A 13,883-nucleotide genomic window follows, 5' to 3' on the forward strand; every position below is an offset into this window, starting at 1 on the left:
AGGAAACAGTCCTTTTGTTGCCTTAGTTACAGGGAGCCAGACAGGAAGAAAATTATGAATGAAACCCTATTTTCTGAACAGAGTATTAACGTTTCAGAGGAAACCCTGTTTTTTTTTTTTAAGTTAAAAGTAAAAGGTTTGCTTATTTTTGTATAATTAGGACAGACTGCTGTAGAGGTGCAGCGTATGCTGATCGAGCATCATTTGTTGGAACATCTCTAACAAATCTCATCTCATCTCATGCCGAACAATGAATTGGAAACTTTCTGAGTGAAAGGGAATGAAAAAAAAAATAATTATTTCTTGTTTTGGAACACGTCTTGGATGACTGAAAATGGACCACAGGACCATCCGGTGTGACTGACTATTAGAACATCCACAACTGACCATGAGGAAGCTTGGATAAGTTGAATGACAGTTTATATATGAATAGTTTATTTCATATTTGATTCAGATTTTATTTCATTTGAGCCATTGTTCAGGGAGAATGCAGATTTTTCTTTAATACGATGCACACATGAAGAAAACACACCATGGACCTTCATGCCATGGAAAAGGTAAAATATATTTTATTTTCTCTTTTTTTTTTTTTACACAGTCAGCATGTGTTGTCTATATTGGCATATAATTGATGTTAATGAAGCTTAACCTATAATTAACTTTCTCTAAAAGTATTATATTGTACCCGTAGCAGGTGTAGACCATTTTTACTATGTAGCCCACGTTGTAAAGAGCACATTCTTAAATCGGATATCTTTTATTATCTTTACTTAATTGCACCTGGTTTCTGTCTAATACACTGCCAGGAATGTGGCGTTTATCTCTTGAGCTTGCGTTGGTCCTCCCCTTCACGCCACAGTAGATGTCTCTTATGACAGTCTTATATGCCTCATGTCCTTAGACGAACTCCATGCGTGTGATTTGTGTCACTCTTGCTACAGGTTTAATTCAGAGATTGCCCAATTATTTGACGGTCTGCCAACTCCATTGGCCTGCATTTTTATGATATAACAGTGCATTTAATGTGTACCAATAAACAGTTCTTATGATTATAAAAGCTGATAATAAGTGATAAACTGCAGCTAGAGTTGTCACGCCCTCTCATAAAATTCTTAAAATGATCTTTTCTTCTTCTCTGGACTAAGAATAGACAAAATACAGAAGTCACAGCTGTAAAAATATTATGATACTGATAGCCGTCTGTCTTGATTACTTTAGACTGAGGACGGGTCTTCTTCGAATAATGCAGGCTAGTGCAATGTATGTTTAATAATAATGGATCATTTGCATTCCAGTCAGTCGCGTATCATGTGTTTAAGTGTAGTGTTGTTGTTTTTTTTATGATACAAATTCATATGGTTGTATGATAAAGATTCTAGTGTAGGAACGTTCTACAGTGTTGGAGAGTCTGAATAAATATCGGTTCTTAAGTTGAACTATTCAAAGCAAGAATAAATGATAAATGTTTCCAAAAATAACGTTCTGTTTGCCCTGATAAGCACCTTTCGCAATGTTAGTATATTGTGACCCTAACTCGGTGTGGGAGTTCAATGGGTGTCTGAACATCAAGAGTGCACATGACTTTTTAAGGTCTTGATACACATTCACATAAAAAGGCGTTGTTTTAATATGCAGCACACATTTATATATTATAACATCTGTGTGTGTGTGTGTGTGTGTGTGTGTGTGTGTGTGTGTGTGTGTGTGTGTGTCTGTTAATGAGTGCAAATTACAGGAATAAAAACTGTGGTTAGGTACGTAATTTATAACATTACACATTTTTTGTAATACAATCAGACTACTTTCTGATTAATTTTAGATCACTTTTGACCAAAGTTGATGGTCACATTGATTTGCATAGGATAAAGGGGCTATTTCAATGAACATTTTAGGTTAGATAGGTTTGCCTGACAAATAAGTTTGGGTATCCCTGCATTATTGCTTCAATAAACTCCTAATTTACTGTTTATTTATAGTTAATAATGTAGTTATTAAATGTAGGTTTGGGGTTGGAATCGTCGGATTAAGGAATCTAAAATGTAATAATATGCTTTACAAATACTAATAAACAGACAAAATGCTAGTAATATAGATGCAAATAAGCAATTAGGTAATAGTCAGAATTGGTTCCAAAATTAAAGAGCAGCCAGAAATCAGAACCATGTACTGTATTATACGAAATCAGCACCCAAAAGCCTTCACGTTATCAGCATTATAACACAGAATTCAACAGGCCAGCAGAGTTCAATTTTTAAACAAAATTCTATAAAACTTAACATAATATTAATGCTTCAATTATTCCTGTAATATCTTTCTCTTTCTTGAACTTCCATCAAGTTCAAGATAAACCATTTTTTCCCTTATACAATTTGTATGCTTCTGAAGCAATTGAGGACCTTTGTCTAATCAGATATCTGACTTTTTTTTTTTTTTTTACCCTGTCTGACCACTTAGGTAACTCTTCAGAGTGCAATAAACTTTAGATGTTTGGACTTTTCCTCACATTACATTCCTGCAAACCTATTTCTGGAAAAAAAACTGTTTGTCCTTTGCAAACCAAGTCATCTAAATTTAGCAAGAGTTTTAAGTTCAGTGGCTATTTTTAAATGTAACCTAAATCCCACTTTTAAAAACCGAATTCTCTAGTCAATCAAAAAATCAATATAATACAATATTATATAATATCACTTAAAATTTGAGTGGCACGATTAAATATTTGGGGAAATCCACATGGCAATTGTGCATTTATTTATTGCATTGTATTGCATTGCACTACATCAGAATGATGCTTGTGTTTAAAAATAAACTGCAATATAATGGTACTATAATATAGTATGTTCATTGTTGTTTCACACACACACACACACACACACACACACACACACACATTATGGAGATATCATTTTGAATTTCCCATGGAGGCAAAGATCAGGTCATGTTCTCTGCGAAGCGTGTGATCATACCGAGTGGCCTTGACAGCTAGGTTTCCAAGGTGATGGGTGAGATTAAATGTGCATATGTGTGTGTGTGTTTGATCAAGATGTGTGTGTACCGTGTGTGTGTACACAGAGGGCAATGATCCTTCTGACCACACCTCCACACCTCCTTCACTGCAGCATAAAAACAGCTGAGCATCTCCATGCTCCTCACGCACATTCAAACTTTAGCAAATCAACGCTCATCATACATTGTTTGAAAAGACTTGCAAAGATGCCGTGCCTCTCTTCAGCTCGTAGGCAGAGGATGCCAAGTGACTTTGAGTCAGTACTGGAGAGATTTCTCATGGTAAGAGACAAAGCAATATGTTTAGACTGACACTGTCTGTTTTGTGATTCTTTGGCACTACTAGGAGTGTTACAGACACATATGAGATCATGCTAATATCAAATTAACACTTATTTGAATCTCTCTCTTTCTGGCATATTCTACAGGTGGACCAAATTCTGTCCGAGTTTCTGCTGAGTAAAGAAGATCTAGAGGAAGTGATGAGGAGAATAAGGAGAGAGATGGAGAGAGGACTGCGAGTGGAGACACATGATGAATCCAGTGTCAAAATGCTGCCCACTTATGTCCGCTCCACACCTGAAGGCTCCGGTATGACTTCTGCTGGAAAACTACATACTGATATAAAGTGTTATTAGCACTGGATTTCATACTTTTGGGTTGGTTGAGTATAACTTATATGCTGCATTGTCTAATTATTGTTTAAAATATCTATTAAAATAAAAATGTTTTGTTGTTCTTGTATGTTGCATCAGACATCTGATGCTCTTAAGAAGCATACATTCATATTAAAGTGTTCGTTTGTCATGTTAACTCTGTCACCATTTACTCACCCTAATGTTGTTCCAAAACTGACTTCTTTTTTTCTTCTTTTTTTTTTATATTTGAACTACTTTGTCCTTACAATGAAAGTCAGTGGAGTCTAAAACAGTATCGGACCCCACTGACTTTCATTGTAAAAACAGAGAGAAGGCATTTTTCAAAATATCTTCTTGTGTTCTGCAGAATAAAGAAAGTTGCACAGGTTTGGAATAATGTGGACTAAGTGACAAAGTAAATAGATCAGCAGTGTGCTATGAGTTTAATCAATATTAGCTTCTCATTAGGTTAGTTTATAACAGATGAGTTTATAACAGATGAGTGCATTGACAAAAAATCCCTACTGGGCTTTCTTTCCTGGAATCAGGCGTTGACTCCCATGACTCATGATGTTGCTGATGCTTATTTATGTGACTCATCTCAGAGGTTGGTGATTTCCTGGCACTGGATCTTGGAGGGACAAACTTCAGAGTGATGCTGGTGAAAGTGGGTGAGGATGAAGAGCGCGGCTGGAAGGTGGAGACGAAGCATCATATGTACTCCATCCCTGAAGACGCCATGACCGGCACAGCTGAAATGGTGAGATATCAAAAGGTTAAACAGTCATACACATTTTCTGACATTTTAGACTCAGTGTAGCCCTCTTTCTCTACATATAGTTGTTTGACTACATTGCCAGCTGCATATCTGACTTCCTGGACAAACATAATCTGAAGCATAAGAAGCTTCCACTGGGATTCACCTTCTCTTTTCCAGTCCGTCATGAGGATTTGGACAAGGTATGCATATAAACATGAGCCTCTTAAAGGGATAGTTCACCTTTAGTGCTAGTCTCCATTGACTAGCATATTGTGTTAAGTCAATGGGGACCAGCAGCTGAAGGTGAATTATCCCTTTAAGGTTCAATCACATTTATGCTGTGGCAGATGTGTGCCATGTTTTTAAACTTATTTTATTACAAAGTGAAGTTGACATGCATTTTAATTTGAACTTTTCAATGTTTTCGGTTAACAGACTTACTTTTTCTGTTTTATTTTAACAGGGCATTCTGCTTAACTGGACTAAAGGCTTCAAGGCCTCTGGTGCTGAGGGCAATAACGTTGTTGGTCTACTGAGAGATGCCATTAAAAGAAGAGGGGTTAGTATGCACGTCTTACCTTTCATACTAACAATTTACAGCAGAAATTCAGTTCTTAATGGAAAGGCTAGGAAGGAGAACAGAAAGCTGCTTAAACACCATTAGTACATTAGACACCTTAAAAGCTTATAATAAAAGGTTTAAACCGCTGTCCAATAAAAGTGAATGAATAATTCTTTGTTCAGGACTTTGAAATGGATGTGGTTGCCATGGTGAATGACACAGTAGCCACCATGATCTCCTGCTACTATGAAGACCGCAGCTGTGAAGTCGGTATGATAGTAGGTAAGAGTGACCAAAGACCCATGTAAATATAATTAGAGCTTGGTAATAAACTTTATAACAGGAAGATGGCATATTTAAACAACCAGTCAGGAAAAAAACAGCATGGCAATAAAACAATAGGCCTGAAGCTTTTAGTTTAATGTTTTTGTTGTCTCTCTCTTTCATTATGTCATGGTTTCTTAGGAACAGGCTGTAATGCGTGTTATATGGAGGAGATGCGTAAGGTGGAGCTGGTGGAGGGAGAGGAGGGGAGGATGTGTGTGAACACAGAGTGGGGAGCGTTTGGGGACAATGGGGAACTGGAGGACTTCCGGCTGGAGTATGACCGGGTTATTGATGAGACTTCACTGAACCCTGGACATCAGCTGTGAGTGAGCTTTAAAAAATTCACAAAAAAAAAAAAAAAAGGTGGTCCAGAAGTCTGATACCACTTTGATAAATGCATATATTTTGTAGTATGATCAGTGCACTTAATTGCATCTCAAAAGTACTTTAGAAAAAATGTATATATACTTTCAAATAATGTATTGTATATGTATATGTAATATAGACCACTTAAGTGTACTTTAGGTGTTTCTTTCATGATTATTTTCATGCATTATTTCAACTCATCTTTAAATTAAGTATAATTATCAGTATGTTATGATGTCAGATATATCCTTTCAAACAACTCTTCAATAAACTGTGAAGATGCATGCACAGTTTCTTCAAATATCACATCTGTAACTAGATTAGATACTTTAGGAGCAGCGATGTGATCAATGTCAGAATCTGATCTGTATGTCCTAACATACTTGCTTCTAGTTTAAGAGGTTAGTTAGATGTCAACCTGGAGCTCTTATGTGGTCTCCAGGTGACCAGGGTTGTTTTTTTGTACATGTGGATATACTGACGGTAGCCACGTCAGTGCTGGAATACACACGGCTGGATTAATGGCCAGGGAAAGAGATCATTAGTGAAGCTGCTCGCTTAATGGGTATTTACAATGTATGCTTGAAGATACTCAATGGGCTGCTCCTCTGTCCTCGTCACTTCAGGCCATTTGTATTTCATGATTATCCTCAGGCTTTTACTAGCTTTAAAAACTTTCATTTTGCTTCTGCAAATAATGACTTAATGTCAATGTTTGAACTATGAAAGATCTAATATCTATATATATTTTGTTCTCCTGACTCTAGGTATGAGAAGCTGATTGGTGGGAAATATATGGGGGAGCTTGTGCGTCTTGTGCTGCTAAAACTAGTGAATGAAAACTTGCTGTTCAACGGTGATGCCTCAGAACTGCTGAAAACACGAGGAGCTTTTGAAACTCGCTTCGTCTCCCAGATTGAGAGGTATGACTGATGATTTTAAAATGAGAACTGTAGATTGTATTGTTTGCTTAAACATTTACAAAATCAATATACATTTGTGTGAGAAGCAAAGTGACACAAGATATTAAGTTTTGCGGTCTGAATATTGTAATTAAAGTGTTTATACTGAAAACAAAAAGAAAATTTGTTCTTGTTTTCAGCAAAAACTCACTTAATTTTGATCACTGTTTACATTGAATATGCTCTAAAGTGTAGTGTACTTCAAACTACATAAACTGTACTTACAGATTACAAAATTAAAGTACACCTATTTAATATCAATTTAAACTAGTGCTGTCAAATGATTAATCGCATCCAAAATAAAAGATTTTGTTTGCATAATATATGTGTGTTCTGTGCATATTATATATATATATATATATATATATATATATATATATATATATATATATATATATATATATATATATATATATATATATTTGTTTATATAAATAAAACAAATGCTTGTACTTAGGCTACACATTTTATTTGATTTATTTCAGTGACACGGGGGACAGAAAGCAGATCTACAACATCCTGAGCTCACTTGGAATCTTACCATCGGAGCTGGACTGTGACATTGTACGTCTGGTCTGCGAGAGCGTGTCCACTCGAGCCGCTCACATGTGTGCGGCCGGCCTCGCTGGCGTCATCAACCTAATGAGGGAACGCCGCTGTCAGGAGCAACTGAAGATCACTGTGGGAGTCGATGGCTCTGTCTACAAACTACACCCTCAGTGAGTACAAGACGAGTGAGAGGGATTATGGCAAGGCAAACAAAGAGAAATGAGGGGGGAAATTAAGAGGAAACAGAGATGAGTAATGGATATAACACTATGTGATATAAACACAATTAAAATGCGACATTTTCCATATTCCCCCATTCAGTTTCAAGGAGCGGTTCCATAAGCTTGTGTGGGAAATGACTCCTCACTGCGAAATTACCTTCATCCAGTCAGAGGAGGGGAGCGGTCGGGGCGCGGCTCTCATTTCCGCTGTGGCGTGCAAGATGGCCGCCTGCATACTGACACCATGATGAACCACGATTCGGCTTCGTCAGGTGCATCTCATGAATCACAGCTGACCCGCAATGTTAGAGCGACCTCTCATATGGTGAAAGTGCTTTGCTCCTTTCCAGCATTGCGTTGCGTATGTGAAGTGGCCGGCTGTGGGGTTGTTTGGCAACATCTATTAACCACATGCATACAGCCCATTGAAATGTTTAACATATGTATTATTTTATGCCATAAAGTCAGATATTTGCAGTTAAATAAGCTTTTAGACACAACATGAGTCTTTAATTGTTAGCTACTGCCCTGAGCGCATTCAGGTTGTGTTACATATTGCACCTTCATGGCTGTTTTGGAGGTAAGGAGAGAAACGGAGGGAACTATTTAGATTTGTTTGTAAATATATGAACTGGTCAGGTTCAGCAACTGTGCACTGTTTATGGCTTCTTTTATTTATTGACCATTAAATTATGTTTATATTCAGTGGTAATCAGAACTGTTCAATTATTTAATGCAGGACCTGAATATACTTTGTACATGTGATTGATCGTTGTAAATAAAGTACTAATGAGTGACTTAAATGGTTGTTTTTAGACGTCTGTTATAATTTTCTTCACATTTAAATAAAGATTAGACTCAAACATAAAGAGAAAGAGTGAAAAAGTAAGTATAAAGACATTGATCACAATGGATTCAATCATCCATCCTGGTCCAGCATCTTGTATGGTATAACAAGGCTAAAGATGAAGAAGCCATTGATTTAAAAAAACAATAAAATATTCATAGAATAAAATAAAATCTACTTCTGCATTATAATACATGACATTTAAGGGATTCTAAAGCTCTTATGAGGGATTTCTTCAAGACCTCGTGGAACAGGATGGATCATCATCATGACAAAAGTTTGAGAAAGTGTTGTGGACTAGTTCAATAGTCACAACTGGTGTCAAACAAAGTGCCATAAAACTCTATTACACACAGTGTTGGGTACTGGTTACTAGTACTGTAATAATATTACTTTTTGCAGTAACTAATAGTGTAACTATTTACTGTTGCCAGAAAGTAATAAGTAACAATAGTACTTTTGAAAGGAGTAACTAGTAATGAGTAATTTCATTCTTCGAGTAACTAGCCCAAGACTGATTACATACATATATGTTTATGATTAAAGTCTTGCATCCAGTTTTGGAGCAGAACTTTATGATAGCATTCAGGTGGATGACATAAGAAGTGATGTGATACTGTCACCTGCTGCTTCTTGCATGCAAATATCTGTGTCCTGATGCAAGGGTCAAAATGGGCCAATATGTAAACAATTAATTGTTTACTTTTTTTTTTTGTATAAACACAAACCTCACTAGATGTTACATAACAAGAAAAAAACATATTCGCTTAAACACTTGACACCTTATCTTATAAATATTTTGCTTATAATATTTTTTTTTATTGTATTTTTTCCCCTTTGAAAACCAGACAAAAATACTGATAATTTTTTTTTTTTTTTTCCAGTGAAATAATGACGTGTGCAAACTTCTGGGCACACTTAAATCATCTTCATGCACTGTACTGGAAAGTGGACTTGTTTTTTGTTTTTGTGGTCAGAGATCAGGCTGTTGTTCATAACGGATGTGGCTCTAACCAAACAAAGGTTAAAGATGATCTTCATGAGATAAAGGTTTACATTTTGAAAGGCTTAACTCATTCTTCCATTTTATGATGCAACCTCTGAAAAACAGGGGGAAAAGCTTCAATGTTTGCTTGTTTCCCAAGACATACGTAGATGCTCACTATTCTACATTTAGCAATGCTAATTGCAATCTTCAGCAGGCAGAACCAGTAATTTTGGCTGTTTCTCACTCTTCCATTTCTGCTTTTCTCTGATGTCAGACCATCAAAAGCAGAACTGTGATTTTAAAGTAAATGGATGTAATGGGTTACTTGCAACAATTAAAAACCCTCTTTGCATGATAGTGTAGATAATCATCAGTGTGTCATAATCATTTGCTTGATGTCTCTCTTAATAATTTTTGTATCAAATTTCAGAATAAAAAATAATGTTACACAGGAGTCTTTAACAGGAGGTCTATAATCATATCTCGTTAATTATTGTTATTTTTTTAAGTGTATCAGTATTTTGTAAATAACAGAAGTACCTAATGTTGATATTAAATGTAATATTAAAACGTTTTGTTATTAAAGAGCAAGTTTTAAATGCAGTAATCAATTTTACACAAAATGCACAAGAGGGTTCCTGCAACAAGATGGCAGTGTTACACAATTAAATGTAACGTTTCAAAAGTGGCACATTGAATTTGATGTGCTAAAGGGATACTCCACACAAAAATGATGTCATTAATTACTCAGCCTCATGTCACTACTGTTATTTTGTCCCGTGGAACACAAACAAGTACTTTTATCAACGATCTTCACGCAGGTCGTGTCCATATAGCATTAGATCATATTATAAATGTCAACATAACCAGAAAATGTTAAGAAGGTATTGTGAAGTCATAAAACAGCTTCATATGACGAATAGACCAATATTTAAATAACGTCACATGTTCCCGAAAAAAAAAAAAAAATACTCACCTTCTTCCATGGCACCTTTCAAAGTCCGTTATTGGCGTTGCAATCAATGGCTCATCATTCATTAATTTCAATTAAATTCGATTCACGCCTATGAACAACGTCGTGTACAGTTGAGAAACAAGATTATCTAATTGAATAATTCTGTTTATAAGCCAGTGGTGCCAACTTATTTTCAGGGGAGGTTTCTAAAGGAAGGTCGATTTGTTGCTAAAAGTTGCAAAATGACGTTGTAATTTCACGATGACGTCGGTACGTAATCACGACGCAAAATTGTGTCACTAAATCAAATCTCAGCAAAAAATAAATCAATAAAATAAAAATAAAATTAATAATAATAACAATTTAGATTTGTTGGTTAAATAATGTAAATGCATAATATAATGTTAAAATATAATTTTTTTTATAGGCTATACTACACTGAATTATTGAACACATTTTTGAACGATTACGTTTTTTTATTATTAGCTAGTAAACTAGTTAAACTACACATTCTGAACAATTAAGCAGTGTATGCAACACTCTAAGACACGTTGTATTTTAAATTACGCATTGTATTTTGTGTTTCTTGTTACAGGATTATGGATTATGGATAATGGATAACGGATAATGTCCTGGAAAATCACTAGTAGGCTACCTTTTACACTTTTCTAAATATTTTTCTTTTAGTGTACTACTGACAAGGGGTGTCATAAATGAACAGTTATTAAATTATTAATGTTATCATCAATTATCCTTGGTTTCCTCTATTTTTTTTTTTAATTTAGATGGAAAATAAGTGCCTTTTTACTGTTCAAGTCGCATCAAAAGTTGCTAATTAGCCAAATAAAAATTTTCAAGCATATCTGTAGAGGCGGATGACCGGGTTGTTGCCCCGCCCACGAGTTAAACTAACCCCGCCCATTTTAAAAGTGCGCTAAGGGGGATTTTAGATTGTCTGTTTTAGCCTCATTCGCAAGTTTGCTTTGTTTATTCTGGCTGACTCGTGATGATCACGGGAGGAAAAACAAACACTCGCTGAAAGATGTGGACGGAGGTGGGAAACAACAACAGCTCTGTTCAAAAAGAACCACAGGACCACAATCTCACACAGGTACAAGCAAACACTCGAGAAACAATGCAATGCAACACTAAACTGTTTTAAATGCTCCACCTGTTTACAAGCTCTCAAATACTGGACCTTTTTTATGATAAGGAAAATACAGTTTTATTGCAAATTAGGTTGGTGTTTCAGAATGACACTTTGGTTTTTTATTAATATTCAGTGAAGTAAAGGTACATTTTGAGAGACTGCATTTACAGCACAGATCATATGTTTGAGAAGGAAGACTTCTTAGGGAAATCTCTTGTTTCCTCTCTCTCTCTCTCTCTCTCTCTCTCTCTCTCTCTCTCTCTCTCTCATTTCCTGTCTTCCAGCATATTTTGGAAACTTTCAGTAATAGCATAGTTTCTTATCTTTGTTAACATTGCTGGGACACGCTCCTCTCGCTTACTGTCACATTTCAGTGCCTGGATAGGATCTACAGATGCACAAGTAACTTTTTCCACAGTTTTTCCTCTGAACAAATGAATACTACTTTTGACAGATAAATTAAAAAATGATGTATTCTTGCATTTGATAAATACTTGCTGTGGGGCAGGTCTCCCTTCATTGGAGCTGCCATGTTGGAATCACATGACTTTATCTTACCAGACATTTTCTGCCACTTAATAGATTAATCATAAGTGAGAAGTATACATGTGGAACGGTAATGTCTACAGTGACATCCGTATAGGACATCTTGCTCTGGTGTGATGACTGCATCCACACAGTCAGGTTTCAGTGGAAAGATAAAAAAAATAAAAATTCTTTACAGTTATCCATCACAATGTAGCCACACTTTTGAAACAACTTACTTTCTTATGTAATGTCACCTTATACTTACTTATTTAACCCTTCCCCACTAATCATAGTTCTCTTATGATATTTGAAGGGATAATTCATCCATAAATGAAATTACCCCATTATTTACTCACCCCTCAAACTTTCCCAGGTGTATATGACTTTCTTCTTTCAGACGAATGATATATTTAGAGATATATTCAGATTTTCCTGGCTCTTCCAAGCTTTATAATGGCAGTGAATAGGGATCAAGATTTTAAAGCCTGAAAAAGTGCATCCATCCATTATAAAAAGTCCTTCACACAGCTCTTGGGGGTTAAAAAAAACCTTCTAAAGTGAATTGATGTGTTTGTGTAAGAAAAATATCTATATTTATAACTTTATAAACTTTCTAGCTTCCGTGAAATGTCGCACTCACGTTTACGAGAAAGTGACATTCCAGCAGGTGACGTCGGTTGTGAGAATATGTGAGTCTCGTGAGAACCAAGCTTTGTTTGCAGCGAAGGAAAACCAGTCCTCCAACGTTTTCCTTTACAAATTCTTATTTTACACTTCTAATTTAGTTTAGTTTTTTAAATATGCATATTTTTTTTTGACAAAAATGCATCTTACATTTCAGAAGGTCTTTATTATCCCTCCAGAGCCACGTGGAGCACTTTTTATGATGGATGGACACACTTTTTGGGCTTTAAAATCTTGATTGTAATTCACTGCCATTATAACGCTTGAAAGAGCCAGGACTTTTTAAAACATAACCCTGATTGTTTTCGATTGTGTATATACAACTTGGATGACTTGAGGGTGTGTAAATCATGGGGATATTAACACTCACTTTTTGCAATTCATTCAGTTCCTAAATGATAAAATCGAGCCCCAACCATAATTTTTTCATTGAATAGCCTGTTGTTCTTTTCTCTCCAGATAGTTTCCCCTGTGTCTTCATGGCTCCGCTCCAACTCCGATAGAAATGGTAGTACATCAAACAGCCTTAATTGCATAATTTTAATGATTTGTTTGTATATTCATGCTTTTACATAATCTTCATTGTCTCTAAAGGCTCTGCAGCTAGCAGTCCACCCCCTCTTGCTGAGACCCCCATGAACAGAGAGAGTGGAATCATACCAGGTACAATCTTAGTATCAGTTCTGTTCTGATAGTCACAACAAAGTGCAACAGTGACCGATTACTTTTTTAAAAAAATTTTTAATCAACATTACCATTCAAAAGATTGGGTACAGTAAGATTTTTTTTTTAATTATTATAATTTTTTTTAATACTTTGTTGAGCAAGGCTACATTACATTGATGAAAAGTAATAGTAAATACATTTATAGTGTTGCAAAAGATTTATTTCAAATAAATGCGGTTGTTTCTAGTGGTTGATCGATATGTGTTTTTGACTGCCGATATCTTGGAAAGAAGGGGGTCGGTAGCTGATTTGATTTATTTATATAAAATATATAAAGCCAAAATTAGTATTATTAATATCTAAGAAATTTGAAATAATTTGACAATGGATTTTCTTAAAAAAAGACGTACTTTAGATGGAAAGGTATTTCTCACAAATCTACTAAGAAGAAAAACTTATCGGTTAATGCTGATATTTGAAAAATGCCAAATATCGGCATATATATCGGTTGACCACTAGTTGTTTTGAATGTTTTAATCAAAGAATCATAAAAAAATCTCAGTTTTTACAAATATATATATATATATATATATATATATATATATATATATATATATAGTGCTTTCAAGCTATTGATTTTTACCTATCATGTTGCCCTTGATAGCGCAGTGCTCTAC

General features: G+C 35.3%; 1 protein-coding gene across 1 annotated transcript; it reads left to right on the forward strand.

The window, feature by feature from the left end:
* Window positions 1-3,116: 3,116 nt before the first annotated feature.
* Window positions 3,117-8,191, forward strand: LOC127964237 (hexokinase-4). Its single transcript, XM_052564382.1, has 10 exons — window positions 3,117-3,285; window positions 3,432-3,594; window positions 4,247-4,401; window positions 4,482-4,601; window positions 4,865-4,960; window positions 5,146-5,245; window positions 5,429-5,612; window positions 6,424-6,579; window positions 7,104-7,337; window positions 7,489-8,191. Exons 1-10 carry the CDS (start codon window positions 3,211-3,213, stop codon window positions 7,634-7,636), a joined length of 1,431 nt encoding a protein of 476 aa, XP_052420342.1. The 5' UTR covers window positions 3,117-3,210; the 3' UTR covers window positions 7,637-8,191.
* The last annotated feature ends 5,692 nt before the right edge of the window (window positions 8,192-13,883 follow it).

This window comes from Carassius gibelio, chromosome B8 (genome assembly GCF_023724105.1).
Source record: "Carassius gibelio isolate Cgi1373 ecotype wild population from Czech Republic chromosome B8, carGib1.2-hapl.c, whole genome shotgun sequence".
NCBI lineage: Eukaryota > Metazoa > Chordata > Actinopteri > Cypriniformes > Cyprinidae > Carassius > Carassius gibelio.